This window comes from Nematostella vectensis, chromosome 2 (genome assembly GCF_932526225.1).
Source record: "Nematostella vectensis chromosome 2, jaNemVect1.1, whole genome shotgun sequence".
NCBI classification, from domain to species: Eukaryota; Metazoa; Cnidaria; class Anthozoa; order Actiniaria; family Edwardsiidae; genus Nematostella; species Nematostella vectensis.
The window spans coordinates 14,340,274-14,355,517 of NC_064035.1; the positions used below are offsets into that span (position 1 = coordinate 14,340,274).

At 40.6% G+C, this 15,244-nt stretch overlaps 1 protein-coding gene across 2 annotated transcripts; it reads left to right on the forward strand.

Moving 5' to 3' along the window:
* Positions 1-672: 672 nt before the first annotated feature.
* Positions 673-14,712, forward strand: LOC5521707 (CSC1-like protein 2). 2 transcript variants are annotated; one of them, XM_032366966.2, is made up of 17 exons: positions 673-1,046; positions 2,801-2,883; positions 2,986-3,082; positions 3,908-4,085; positions 4,627-4,858; positions 5,240-5,393; positions 5,629-5,792; positions 6,123-6,376; positions 7,030-7,168; positions 7,893-7,979; positions 8,166-8,225; positions 8,631-8,793; positions 9,041-9,146; positions 10,174-10,350; positions 12,348-12,457; positions 12,903-12,953; positions 13,561-14,712. In XM_032366966.2, the coding sequence occupies exons 1-17, from the start codon at positions 828-830 to the stop codon at positions 13,777-13,779; spliced, it is 2,493 nt and encodes an 830-aa protein (XP_032222857.2). In that variant the 5' UTR covers positions 673-827; the 3' UTR covers positions 13,780-14,712. The 2 variants fall into 2 exon arrangements, with proteins under 2 accessions (XP_032222857.2, XP_001641487.3); XM_001641437.3 differs by having other exon boundaries at positions 678-1,046; positions 5,240-5,408.
* The last annotated feature ends 532 nt before the right edge of the window (positions 14,713-15,244 follow it).

Consider the following 15,244-nt stretch of genomic DNA (forward strand, 5'->3'; position numbering starts at 1 on the left):
ATCTTTCACCTTCAGGTTCTCCATTTCTATCAAACCAGTCATGTCTTTAAACCACTTTTCAAAAGCTTTTTTAGATGTGAGGCCGAGAGGCTAGCCTCCCCGAGCTCCCCCTAGGTGCGACATGTGACAAAATGATTGACAGGTTTTTGACAAAATGATTGACAGGTGGGCGTGGTCGTCACGTGACAAAATGATTGACAGGTTTTTGACAAAATGATTGACAGGTGGGCGTGGTCGTCACGTGACAAAATGATTGACAGGTGGGCGTGGTCGTCACGTGACAAAATGATCGACAGGTTTTTGACAAAATGATTGACAGGTGGGCGTGGTCGTCACGTGACAAAATGATTGACAGGTTTTTGACAAAATGATTGACAGGTGGGCGTGGTCGTCACGTGTGTGCAAGGAGTCTTGGGCAAACTCGCGTATGCGCAGGTCGCGAGGCTTGGCGGAGGTGTGCGGAGACTTTTGCTCCATTTTGGAATGAAATTTGGGGTGATGAAAAACTTGTCCCAGAATCGGCAAAACCCTACTACTCCCCCCCTCCCCCCCCCCTTTCGAAACTTCTGGATCCCCTGGGCTGGAAAAACTACACTACACCTTTTTTTGCGAATATTTCAGTTTTAGGGACGAACGTATTATTTTATAAAAAAAAAAGATAACTTGTGGTATCGTGTTTTTTTTTTCTTACGATTCACTATTACGGTGGAGGGAAGTGTCGCCTTAATTTATGCATACTGATTTTCCGCTGTTTTGACGGTGGGTGGAACGGAAGCTCTACAACAGCAATATGGTGGACGGTTGAGAAAGCCCGGGATTTTTGCGTAATGGGACTTCATGTCCTCATACTGTGGCTATCCGCCGGGCTCGCAAAGGCGATAGACTATCAGGAGGATGTAGAAAGTACATCAAATAATTCTCACAAGACTTATCCAAATATAAAATGCTATGCACCTTTGCAGAACACTTCGACTCATCTTCTCAACTACAACGCTGTCGATGGAGGAGTGCCACAGACTTTCGGCCTAAATTGCCTCGGATGGGCGGTAAATATATCTTATATAGAAACTTTTTGAATTTCCACTGTTAAAACTTTAAACTTAATGTTTTATAGTCAAGCATTTTTAACGCACCTATTTTACTTCAACTGATAAGTTAATAAGCAAATTTTCCGTGTAGAAAGGTTGAAATGGCGCTTGAGAGCGAAACCCTGCAACATTTCATAAATCAACTATAACAGAAACCACACATAAATACTTGAATTAATCCGAATTTTAAGGAAAATGGATTGATGTGATAATTCAGAAAACGTGATTATACTTTAAATATCCACAACAAGGCTGTATCGTTTGTAATGCAAATGATCGAAATGATTTCATATCATCTGGTCGATCTCCTTTCCACTCCAAATTTTACTTCGACCATTGCAAATTCACCTAGATTTGGCATCGGTTTATGTACCCTTTCGCCTATCTTCAAGACGATAACGCTTCGATTTCCAATGCTCTTAATTTATAAAGCCGCATATTTGACAGCAAACATTGTTTACATAAAAGCATTCACCATGATTTTGGAGTTGCGTGTGCACTAGATAAAATTTTTACCCAGAATACAAATGGTAGAAGCTTTTTAAAGATAAATAAAGAATAAACTTGCTCTAGAGCAAACAATAAGTAATTCTTAGTGGAAAAATATTGCTTATTTTTAATGATTTTCGATTCTCGATTTTATGGGTTCAGTCTTTGTTTCCCAGAAAACCTCAGGTTTGGCAGGTGCCTCAGTTTTGCTACGCAAAGTAGAGACGTCAGTTCAAATGGACTTTACCTAATTTAATGTTGTCGATAAAAAAAGAACCGTTTTACTGATTTTAATGTTGCTATACAATATGCACGCTTAAGTTATGGTATTATTTTGAAATTTCCAAACTTATGCACAATATTTAAAATTATAAAAACAAAATTGAAAAAAATGTTTTCACAACAATCTCCTAAGAAAATCTTCTTGCTCGACATTTTATCATGGTTTTTTTTATCACTAGATTCTGAATGAACCCCCACTAAAAAGTAACAATGAATAATTATGGTAGTGAGAATTATTCATTTGATTGAGTCTAGGATGTAAGGGGGATGTAGGAAAGATGAAATGATAAAAAACGTGTGTATAACAAAAAGCTGATTTTTATACTCACTATCACCGGCAGAAAGGTTTAGTGTCAATCATTTATGATTATACATGTTCAAGGTGTTGATTGGATAAAGCTGATTACATGAATAGCTCTGAACCCTTTTGCGACTAGACAAACTTGATAATAATATTAGAGAATTAATGATGAGCATGAGACCTAGTGCTTGGTAGTCATGATCATATATGCAAATATCCCATCTTATTATACATTGTGCTCGGCTAAGAGTGCATGCTTTATTTTGAGAATCACGCAATCTGAAGGTCTTCACTAATTAGCTAGCAGATTAGTGATTCAGTGAGCGCAATGCATCTTCTGCCTAGGGCGGGAGATTCGATTGTGAGAAGTGGGCAGCCTTTGTGCAAAGCGGGAATAAATTTTTGTGTTTGAGAAAGTTTGTTCTACTGAATCAATGTATAATAAAAGCATTATTGAATTTGTTTTATAACCCCATCCAATAATTGTTTATGATGCAATTCCTGTTGTCCTCTATTGTAATTGATCATGGTACTGATTGGTTATAGCTATTTATAACGCTAGCTAGAGCTTATTGCTCTTACCATGCACATTAGAGCAAACCCTACTTATGCACTTAATTATGATGCCAATTATTTATAGTTAATTATGGTGCTGTTCTGTGTCATCCGTCGACTGGTGTGGGACTATGGCCGCCTAGCTGTTACTCAAAAAGAGGACTTAGGGTAAGCTAATTCAAATGTTTACTGTAGCACAATGCCACTATTATTTTTCTACCTTGTGTTTTTTTTTTCTGTTATCTAATATTTTGGTGTGTGTTGATTAAGGTGGACATCAGTGTTCTATGGACTCAATGTTAATGGAAATGGCAAAGATAAACAGGAAGATAAACCAAGTGTCACTTTCCCTGAAGTCAAGGACAAGGTAGAACTTAGGAAATCAAAACTCAGTTTTTAATCTATTGGCATTTACTTTCTTATAGTCCATTATGTTATGCATCATTTTTCCTAATAATAATTGCAGCATACACTACCAAGCAAGAGTTAGTTTTAACTAATTTTTGCAGTGTTCTTGGTAAATTTATTCACACAAATTTTTCAAACTCATGCAAAAGTAATGGAAATGTTTGTATGGCACATTGCCTTGTAGATATAGTTAAGTCTGCTTTCACTATTAAATAGCTGGCTATCTGGTTATCAGTGTTACCCCTCTCATTTCTATAATGTCTGTATTGTTACAGGGCTTGCTATATATCTTGAGTGTCATTGTACCTCTCTCCTTCATAGTGTCTGTATTATTATGGGGCTTGCTATCTTGGGTATCATTGTACCCCTTATCCTTTTTAATGTCTGTATTATTATCAGGCTTAGAACTGTTTCAATTTATTTCTTTTCAATTTTACATTAGTGGTTACTCAACCCACAAATACCATAGCTAATCGAGGTGGGTTGAGTTTTAAATATATTTGAGTAATTGCTATCTTGAGTGTCAATGTAACCCCTCCTCTTTCTAATGCTACGTATTTCAGGGCTTGCTATTTTGGGTGTCATGGTACCCCGTAATGTCTGTATTATTATGGGGCTTGCTATCTTGAGTGTCGATGTAACCCCTCTTCTTTCTAATGCTGCTTTTTACAGGGCTTGCTATTTTGGGTGTCATCGTACCCCTTAATAATGTCTGTTTTATTATGGGGCTTGCTATCTTAGGTGTCGATGTAACCCCTTTTCTTTCTAATGATGTTTATGACAGGGCTTGCTATCTTGGGTGCCAGTGTTACTCCGTGTCACAGATGAACATATCCACGTAAAGTGTGGCATGGATGCATTACAGTATATACAGTTTCAGAAGCATCTAATTGTCTACTCTGTCATAATATTCTGCCTATCAATTGGAATAGTTCTGCCAATCAACTACTCAGGAACTAATGGTATGCACTTTTCCTGATAATTGTAATGCAATGACTATTAAAATGCTTAGCTTAGATGCCAGGCTGTCTAAGAGATCGTGAACCATGCTAAATTGTCCCCCAAGTTACCCTCTATGTTTTCCATATATGAACATTTCTGCATACATGCAAACGTCTCACGCAAAACAAACAAAATTATCATTTTGAATTATTTTAAAGCCTTCTGGTTATGTCAAGGTTAATTCGACGTTTCATTGGTAGCATGACACAAAGAGGCTGTTGAGTAATCCATGGGCCCTACACAGGCATTCTGGAATTGTCATGCTAGGCTGAGCTCATGTCAAAATTGTATCATGAAATATATTATCCGACATTAAGAGAATATTATGTGAAACATCTAATGTGCATGTTTACAGTACAATATACACTTGTTATTCTTATTCCACACTAGGATTGTAAGATTTTCGAAATACAAGAATCCCTCTCCCCAAAAGTAACTAAGCCAACGCACTTCTCCATAGTAATACATTTATGGTTAACTATTAGATTGTGTCATTTCTAGAGTATGAGCGGAACTCATTTGGTGCCACCACTGTATCTAACCTTGAGGCTCAGTCCAGCATGTTCTGGCTGCATGCAGTCTTTGCCCTTCTCTACATCATAATAATTGTTGTGATTCTGCGACACTTCACCTCACTTTTCAACATGGAGAGTCTCCATGAGTCTGCTACAACTGTGATGATAACTAACATTCCCAAGAATGTCACTAAGGAGCTTATCCAGCAGCATTTTGTGTGAGTATATAAAACCAGTGTTACTAATAGGGGTATCCAAGCTTATTCAGCAGAATTTTGTGTGAGTATAGGAAGACCAGGGATACAAATAGAAGTATCAGGTGATGCTGATGGAGAAGTTGTGAGTGTCACATTATTCCTTTTCCCTTGCGATCTTGAGAGATACAGTAAGCAAGCCTTTATTTGAAAGCAAGATGAACATTCGCTATGTGTCATTAGAAAAATCTAAAGAAAAAATTTTAGATTTTTGATTGATTATTTGCATTGCCAATGTTTCCACATCCTTCAATTAAGGGTCTTTGTTATATGTTTCAAGATTGAATAGTGAATCGTGAAAGTATCTGTTATATCTGTTATTGATTAGCCACAATTCTTCTCCAGGGAGGTGTATGATGATTCAATGATAGAAGAAGTCCAACTAGCCTACAACTGTGACAAGCTGCAAAGTATTGAGCGCAAGTTAGAAGCTGCACGTCTAGGACGGGAGCACTGCCAAGAACTACTTCAGCTGAATGGGGAACGCCCACAGACCACTGTAAGCACTAGTAAGGTGAGGCTTGTAGATAACCCAGTCAGAGTGACATCAAACCTTAGAAATCAAACATTACAATACAATACAATAAGCTTTATTTATCGAGGGTATACATAACAAGCGTATCCCAGGATAGGTTGGACCACTACTACACAAAAGGCATGCTGACAATGTCAAGATTCACACCGATCCTTCCTTATTGCTCTTCCTTCCCTGCTAATCATTGTTGGTTGTCCAGGTGTCCCCGTGTATGATGTGCTGTGGAGTCAAGCATGTGGATGGCATTGAGTACTTCACGGAGGTGGAGGGGAAGGCAAGGGCCGAGTTTGAACAGACCAAGCAGTCACTAAAGAGTCTGGGCGTTGCATTTGTCACATTTGTCAATGAGGAGACGTCACAGAAGTGAGTGAGCAGCATCTATTGACACTAGATTCCTCTATAATGTATTTACTCTTTATAACTAAATAATAGAACAGTGGAAAACATTAGCCTGTTAGAGGGCACTACAATGTCACTTATAAAATTTTGCACTGTAGAACAGCCGGTCCAAGTGGCTTTTTTGTAGATTTGGCGTTACTATTCCCTGCTAGTACAGAGTCTCCTTTTCTCTGTATTTCGCTAGAAAAAAAAGGCCTCTGCTACCAGGGAAGTATAACTAATGTAAACAAAATGCAGTTTATGAAGGACCACCTATTAATAGTTGAATGAGAACTAACTTCTGTTTGGTTGCAGGTGTCTAAAAGATTTCAACACCATCAAACATGGCAGTCCCGAGTCGTCGGTATCACGTAAGATCTTTTCTGATCACTGGAATGTGGCCTCTGCACCACTTACAGGAGATATTTTGTGGGAGCACCTGTCTGTCGACCCGGAGAGCTGGTGGGCCCGGGCACTCATCATCAACATCATCCTGTTCATCTTTGTGCTCTTCATCACCACACCCACCGTGCTGATCACCTCCTTCAATGAGATCAAGGCTTCTATCGGTAATGCTTATAACGATAGCAGAGGCAAGGTCCCTGGGACTCTCAAAGAGCAATGTCTTATGTCCTGGCTAGCCTAGAAGACATGTTGCACCCAAATTGTGCTCTAGTTTAGCCACCCCTAGAAACACTGTAGCGCATACCAAATTCTTGAGAGGTGACACAAAATGTTTCTCAGATAGTTGATATAAAACGCTCTCTATATTTCTCAAGATAACTTGATCACGCCGAAATCATGGGCCCCAATTACTTTCCCCTGGAGCAAAATCAAGAACACTTTGCAACAAGATGAGTGGTTTCATTGGCGATATGGATTTCGTATTCAAACCTTAAAACATGGGTTTGAAGGCTATACATGAATACGAATCCATGACTAGTAAGAAAACATTTCTGAACAAGGTCAATGTTTTTTTTTTTTTGCAATATATATATATAATCTGTTCACGTTCTGTTCTTTGATTCAGGGTTGCATACCTGAAAAATAGACCTAACTAGACAACTGATAACTAGAGAACTGTGATTATTTCTCTGTCTAAATTACGCTTACCAAAGACAGTACTGCAAGCAGTGTGGCTCCCTATCAGAATACTAAACCTAACTAGGCAGAGTTTGATTTCACCAAGGATAGCACTGAAAGTAGTCCATTCTTGTTTCAGTGGAAAAGAACCCGAAACTGCGCGTGGCCCCCAATCCATTTTTCACGCAGTTCCTGCCTACCATCATGTTGTGGACGTTCTCTGCTATACTCCCTGTCGTCGTATCTTATTCCAGCTATTTCGAGGCCCATTGGACCAGGTAATAAGTCAAAGACAAGTGCAATGTGTTAGTCGTTCCGGCTATTTCGAGGCCCACTGGACCAGGTAATAAGTCAAAGACAAGTGCAATGTGTTAGTCGTTCCAGCTACTTCGAGGCCCACTGGACCAGGTAATAAGTCAAAGACAAGTGCAATGTGTTAGTCGTTTCTGCTATTTTGAGGTCCATTGGACCAGGTAACAGTGCAATGAAAGTGCAAAAATACCTACCTGGTCTTTTGCCGGGTTCTTACGCATGTCAGAGTTCTAGAAATGATACTAGCAAGTTGCGCCTTTCGCCTTACCTGATTATCGTTAAAATAGGCATTACTTTACCCTACCCATAACATAGCACTTCTAATAAGAGCAATGTACTGTGATATTGTTCTTTTAGCGGCCCACTAGTTCTTCTCTTTCCCTTCTATTTCCACTGCTTTTCCGTGGATCACGGGTGGCCCAGTGTGTTAGCGCGTCAGTGTATGGGGCCTTTCACCTCTGCTGAAACGGGTTCGATTTCCGATCGAGACATAGATAGTATCTTTCTGTTTCCTGGCCTTGAATTTGACGTTGAACGTATGTTAGCTTACTAGAATAAGCTTGCGTTCTCAGTTCTAGGATGGAACATACTTAATGCGTATTAGCATTCAAATGTAAGAGCGTCAAGTATATAGGATGCCCAAAAACACATTAATTTTTTTACCAACCCCTGTAATATGTTCTATACCAGGTCTCGCTTGGAGCATTCAGTGATGATCAAGACATATGTGTTCCTACTACTAATGGTGATCGTGCTTCCATCTCTAGCTCTAACAAGGTTTGTGACAACACGTGTAGCACGTAGCGCTCTTCAACAACGACATTGCACTCTCTTCAGCCAGAAATTTGATGTACTAGCAATCATTCATGATTGAGTTTTTCAGTGGAAATTATGAATAGTAGGACAGAGGAAGACAATCATGATGACTACTAAAAAGATGAACATTTTCTATTCTTACTACAGTGCGGATGCCCTATTCCAAGTGACTCTCAGTGGATCAGCCTTATTAAAAAGTCGTCTGGCGTAAGTTTTTGTCCTGAAAAAGCATCACCCCTTCAGTATTTTTCCCCTGCAGATTTTGTTAAAATGTAGCATGGAACACTATATTTAAAAAAAAATAATTAAAGTTCGTTTTTTTTATATTGTTTATAATCATGAATGAATTATTGTTCAGGAGTTTATTTAGCTACTAGAAAACACATCTCATTCACATAGATTTATTTGCGGCAGTAAAGCAATCGTCTTACCAGCCAGATCCAGGGTATTTTTACACGTGATTTGGGCGATTACATATAAGCAACAACAACCACTACCCCCACGAGGCAACACAACACCTTTCACGAGAAATGCTCCCTGCTCAATACGCGCTTTCTATGTATTGATTACTTTCCTTGTAATTTTGATTTGTATAAATGTACGCCACCCTAGGTGTGTTTTCCTACCCAATAACGGCGCATTCTTCGTGAACTATCTGGTGACGTCGGCACTTATCGGGACAGCACTTGAGTTGTGCCGGTTCCCTGAGCTGGCAGCTTACGCAGTGCGCATGTGCTTTGCCAAGGATGAGGGCGAAAAGAGATTGGTGCGACGAGTAAGTGATGATAGTACAACACAATACAATACTAATTTATCTTCACGGCGAACGCCTTGTTTACTCGAACTTTCTACTCGGATGACTCAACTGTTTTTAGTTTTCCTTTCCTTGGTTCGAGTTACCAGGGCTTGCATGGAAATCTTTTTGGGTGCCATTATTCAACGCGGTTTTACCTTATAGGTCTCTGTTGGCGAGTTTGGCGGTCTTTTTGTGTGGCATTATTCCCTGCTGTTTTACCTTGCAGGAATCTGTTCGCGAGTTCGCGTTCGGTCATCAGTACGCGTGGATGATCGTCATCTTCTCTGTCATGGTCGTCTACTCCATTGCGTGCCCTCTAGTTACGCCCTTTGGTAAGTCACGTCACGCTCCCTCATCACGCCCCCTTGTCACGACCTTTGGTAAGTCACACCACGCTCCCACATCACGCCCCCTAGTCACGCCCTTTGGTAAGTCACGTCACGCTCCCTCATCACACCCCCTAGTCACGCCCTTTGGTAAGTCAAGTCACGCTCCCTCATCACGCCCCCTAGTCACGCCCTTTGGTAAGTCACGCCACGCTCCCTAATCACGCCCTTTGGTAAGTCACGTAACGCCCTTTGGTAAGTCACGTCACGCCCTTTGGTAATCACTTCACGCTCCCTAATTACGCCCTTTGGTAAGTCACGTCACGCCCTTTGGTAATCACTTCACGCTCCCTAATTACGCCCTTTGGTAAGTCACGTCACGCCCTTTGGTAATCACTTCACGCTCCCTAATTACGCCCTTTGGTGAGTCATGCACGCCCGCTAGACACGCCCCTTGTAAGTTGGCTTTTTTACCCGCTTGTCACGCCATTTGGTAATCACTTCACGCTCCCTAATTACGCCCTTTGGTAAGTCACGTCACGCCCTTTGGTAATCACTTCACGCTCCCTAATTACGCCCTTTGGTAAGTCACGTCACGCCCTTTGGTAATCACTTCACGCTCCCTAATTACGCCCTTTGGTGAGTCATGCACGCCCGCTAGACACGCCCCTTGTAAGTTGGCTTTTTTACCCGCTTGTCACGCCATTTGGCAAGTCACGTATGCCACGTCACGCCCCTAGTTAGACGCGCACCTGTTTTACAGATTAGCTTGTAGATCGAGTTTTGCCAATTCCTGTTTAATTTGATTGAGGCTCGTAGCTGTTCGCAGCGCCTTCGGAAGATTGTTCCACTAGCTAAAAGACCTCTTCATATAGTAAGTGCGCGGCTTTGGTATGGTTAGCCTGTTCGCATGGTCCCTGAAGATATGGGACATGATAATTGTATTGAAACATATTGCACCTGAAAATTTGGTTTTGGTATATTGAGCCCTATTTGGATCTCCTGCCTTTAACACCACCATCTCTTTCTCCAGGGCTTCTCTACCTGACCTTCAAGCACGTGGTCGACAGGTACAACTTGTACTTTAACTACCGCTCGCCGGCGTATAAGTACGTGGACCCCAGCGTGCACAGCACCGCCGTGGTCTTCACCATCATCTCCTCATTCTTCCTGCTGCTCTCCATCTTATTCTTCGGCGTCGTTAGACTCGGTAAGACAGGAGATGTCCTAGCTGCCAGCTGGCTCTCATTTGAGGTTATCCTGAAATGTTATGTTTTCGAAGGCGCGAAGGCCGTCGAGGCTACGTTAAAATGCCGTGCAAGCCGATCCAGTATACCTCGTCCCTTTGCTCGCCACAGGACTCCCAATGTTCGAGTAATTTACAATTAACCCTGCTCACACTGTTTTGTAACAGAGAGAGAGTATAACGGAATGTGTGTATGAAGGACAACATGATTAATGCAAAGTCTTAAGGTTAAGACTACAAATACTCTTCTGCCATACAGAAGTGTTGAAGTCGTACACACGTCTGCGTTGAAAAGGCCGCAAAAAACGGAGCTATTGTTTACAAGCAATGTCCATTCTACATTCTATCTGGACGAAGAATGACTTTTTATGTCAACCCGTTTGACGAAAATGTTTAGCAGTTTGAACGTCTAAGCTTTTCGTAAGGATTGAATTTGATCTTTTCGTCATATGGTTTTCTTTTCTTTGGAAACTAAAGGATCGGGCGTAGTAACTAGCTATGGCTTGGGCCACTAGCAAAAACGTCAAAATTAGAAAAGCACGAAACTGCTGTTCTGGATAAATCGGTCTATATTTGAGTTCACTCAACAACAGGTTGTTATACTCATGATGCTCACGCAAATTCAGGGATTCCTTGTTTTATTTTCATCTTTTGAAAATGCTACTTGATCAGATATTGCAACCAAATTCTTTGTGTCGCGACGCCAATAATCCAAACTCCTGTATCATCTGTGAGAAGCGCGTTGTCAATCAACCGTCTACATCGATCAATGACGTCCAAGTCTTCAATTGAGCCATTTGTTTACAATCAGAAAAAAAAATGACTAAGTCCTTTTTTGATGAGCTATTTATCCTTTTCTGATGAGCTATTTATTTATGCCGTTTTCTCTCGCTCAGCCAGTGATATATCTTGTTCTGCAAAGTTTGGACGATTTCTGACGGTCTGATGTTTGTTTGATCGACCGCGCTTTGTTAGCTTTGCTAGCTTTGTTTTGATATATTTTCTTCCATTAAATCAAATTAATTAACCTGTTACTTGGTTACCTTGCTTACCAGTGAACTGGTGTATTCCAGGCTCAAATTTTACGAATAGTAATTTTGCATTAATTATCTCCATGGTAATGGAATGATCGCGCCAACAACGCCGTCTACGTTTTAAAAACCGTCGCATTGTATCCCTGTGGTACACGCGTGCACACTGTCATGAGCTTGCGGTGAGGTGGCATTTTTCGTTCTGCTTCGAAGTTCATAATATCGTTGATTTGGGAGTCTTACATTTGGTAATAGTCCGTGTTACAGCATGGAAGCAGGTTTTGAGGAGACCCCACCGATTGCCGATGAGGATTTGCCGAGGAATCGCATCTTGTCGGAAAACTTTGGCAGTGAGTGTAGTTTCAATGCTCTTGCGAATAATCGTCGAGAACCGACTAAACCGTAATTTAAAATATTACGTTACTTTAAAATTATCGGTCTAAGCAACGAGATCTCAAACCTATTTTCTGTATTTTATTATTCAGAATTGCAAAACTTCTCGCAATTGTTTTAAATAATATTTAATCCAAATAACACTTTTCATAAGCCCTTTAATTTAAAGTTGCTACTTTCTAAATGTGGGCTTCACTAGTTTTTGTTTTCTCAAGTGACCACAAAATCACAGCATATCATATAACTTTGTTTCACGGGAGCTTACCCCTCGGCCTTTTTTAATTGCTCAAGCGTTTTTAATCAAATCACAAGTCTGTCATTTGTGCTGCATTCTGATTAGTTCACCACCAGTAGGCTATAAGTTATTGCCTATTAGTAGCGAAAAGTACCGGAGTTAATAGCCAAAAAATGACAAATGGTCACAATAGATAACTTTGTGGCTGATACTAATTTACTTACTATCTACTGTGATATTTCATCATTGTCCCTGTTTACTATGCGTAAAAAAACAATAACAATTCACCCTCCCCTCCCTAGGTATAAATGACCCACAGACGATTTTCACGATTGTTCTGGTGGCCTTGACCTTGGCTGCATTTGTCGGAAGAGTAGCGTTTGGATTCTTCAAAAGACTCGGGCCGTTCAAGGTGCGTGTATCGAGGCGTTATTTATTAGTGGTGCTATAAGTCCTAAATCTTATAATAGCTTAATGATAGTGCAAGGAACTCACCACGATCAACAATAACAATTATAATATCACTTGATAGTTGATGTGGGTATGATAATTATAAAATCACTTGATAGTTGATGATAGTTGATGTAGGTTAACAATTATAATATCACTTGATATTTGACGATAGTTGATGTGGAAAGTTGATGATAAATTATGTGGGAATAACAATTATAATATCACATGATAGTTGACGATAGTTGATGTAGGTTAACAATTATAATATCACTTGATAGTTAATGTGGGTATAACAATTGTAATTTCACTTAATAGTTTATATAGATATAACAATTAGAATATCACATGATAGTTTATGAAAGTCGATGTAGGTATAACAATTATGATATAACTTGTTCTTACAGCAACGGCTGAACAATGACGAAGAGGACCATATAACCGAGGTTTACATGCCGGTATGTTTGCAATCCAGATTACACCTTCTCAAGCTTGATACAAAACATACCTGATTCAAACGAGATCATATTTATGGTCTTATCTAAATCAACTAGATGAGCCAATACTTAGATTTGGATAAAATATCCAAATCTTATGCTTGATTTTGAAGGCTAAAACATGTGTGGTCACCATTCAGAATATATAATCAGTTACCCTACGTAATGTTTGTTGAACCAACTCGTTATTTAGAGCACTTTTTCGGATCTGGTTCCCAACCGAAATCCCACCCTCCCATGGTAGATTATACCCTTTCTTATCAGGTCATGTTCTCTAAAACTAGATCGTGTCCTAAAGTGAAATGAAAGTATATGAAATATGAAACAATATGAAATGAATGAAATAAAAGGGATCCTCTAAAGATGGATCTTACCCTTCCTAACTAGATCTTTGATCGTACTCTTCCAAAAGTAGATCGTACCCTCTGAAACTAGACCATACGGCCGCGTGAACAAGATAATGTCCTCAAAAGCTAGATCGCATCTTTATAAACACCAGACCATGCCCTCTGAAACTATATCACACCATGTTAGGCTTTTCCTCTCATTCGTTTTGTACTCGTTGTAGGAAGCATATTTGCCGCCAGTACTACGAAGCAAACGTGAATCAGCAGCTGCTTCAGCCGGCGAAGACTCAAGCCCGCCACAACTTACACGCCGCAAAACGTACGGCACCACCTCCCCCACCGTCCCCTACTCGGGGGCAGCCGATCACGTGATCGACGCCGACCAACTCACTCCTAGCTCCGAGACTATCGTGTCTATGAGCGAAGAAGAGAGACGTTAACACGCGTGCGCAAAATACTAGACGTTATTTTAAATAATTATTCAGATGCTCCATTCGCCCGAAGGAATGTACTTTGGAAACGCTGTATTTTGTGAGACTTTGTGAGAATAGACACTCCTACGATAGGACACAGCTGAAATCCTGTTCTACGAATTGTCACTCGTTGTCACTATTAGGCTTGTGACACTACGCGGCTGCTACCCCGCCGGCTAAAGGTTGACCGTAGTGGCGTTATTTATTATTTCTAGCCGGTTTCTGTTCAGGTTGTCGTACCGTCGGACACTCGGGTATATAGGCGACGAACAAATGCCGTCGGATAATCACCAGAAGCCTGTACACGCCTGGCCCCAGGGCACCCTAAGGGTGTAGGTCGTGTGAAGCGTGTTCACGCCTGGCCCCAGGGCACCCTAAGGGTGTAGGTCGTGTGAAGCGTGTTCACGCCTGGCCCCAGGGCACCCTAAGGGTGTAGGTCGTGTGAAGCATGTTCACGCCTGGCCCCAGGGCACCCTAAGGGTGTAGGTCGTGTGAAGCGTGTTCACGCCTGGCCCCAGGGCACCCTAAGGGTGTAGGTCGTGTGAAGCGTGTTCACGCCTGGCCCCAGGGCACACTTAGGGTGTAGGTCGTGTGAAGCGTGATTTGAAAGTATTGGGCCTCTTGGCTTGTGTTTGTTTCAGATATTTCTATCAGGTTTTTGTTCGATGTTTAGCTCAACAAAGTGTGTGTAACCATCGATTCACGAAGGTTTGAAAAGTAATGTCGTTATATGTATCTCAGAAGTTTGGTCGGGGTTTTTAATACTACTCCAAACTCGCAGAAGCCCAACAAATAATCTATTTAAATGTCTGATTACTCGAGTTCCTCAAAGGATGATAGTAAACTTTGTAAATCTTTTTGTTCTTATTTAACGTGGGGAATAAATCTAACAAAAAGTTGTGTTCTGTTTGTATCTTTTATATAGCCATATTTACAGCATCAATTCATTGCGGAATCATGAATGCTCAAGCGAAAAAAGGTTAAGTGCAGAATCTGATTATCTATTTTTATCCGTCTATTGAATGAATAGAAACTCATATTGCCCTTGAAAACGGCAAAAACAACACCACACAATGGTCCTATTACAAAGGTCCTTTTACATTATACCTGATGATTATACCTCAGTATATAAAACTCGGGAACCTCGCAAAAAGAACCGGTTTGATTGGTTGAGAAACTCGGGATATAATGCAATATACACCTCCTTGGAAGTTGTTTATTTTCCTGCGCCCCGAAATCAAGCAAAATGGCGGGTGTAACAGCCGATTTGCAAGTGTTGGATTGGCGTACCCAGGATTGGCTGAAGGGATTGCGCAGTCATGGGCATCATATGGAAAAAAACATAGTATTAGAAGGTTCCTTAAAGTTCTTATAACCTTTCACTTATATCAATCTAGCCAAAACAAAGCATAGATAAACTTTCAAATTCTGA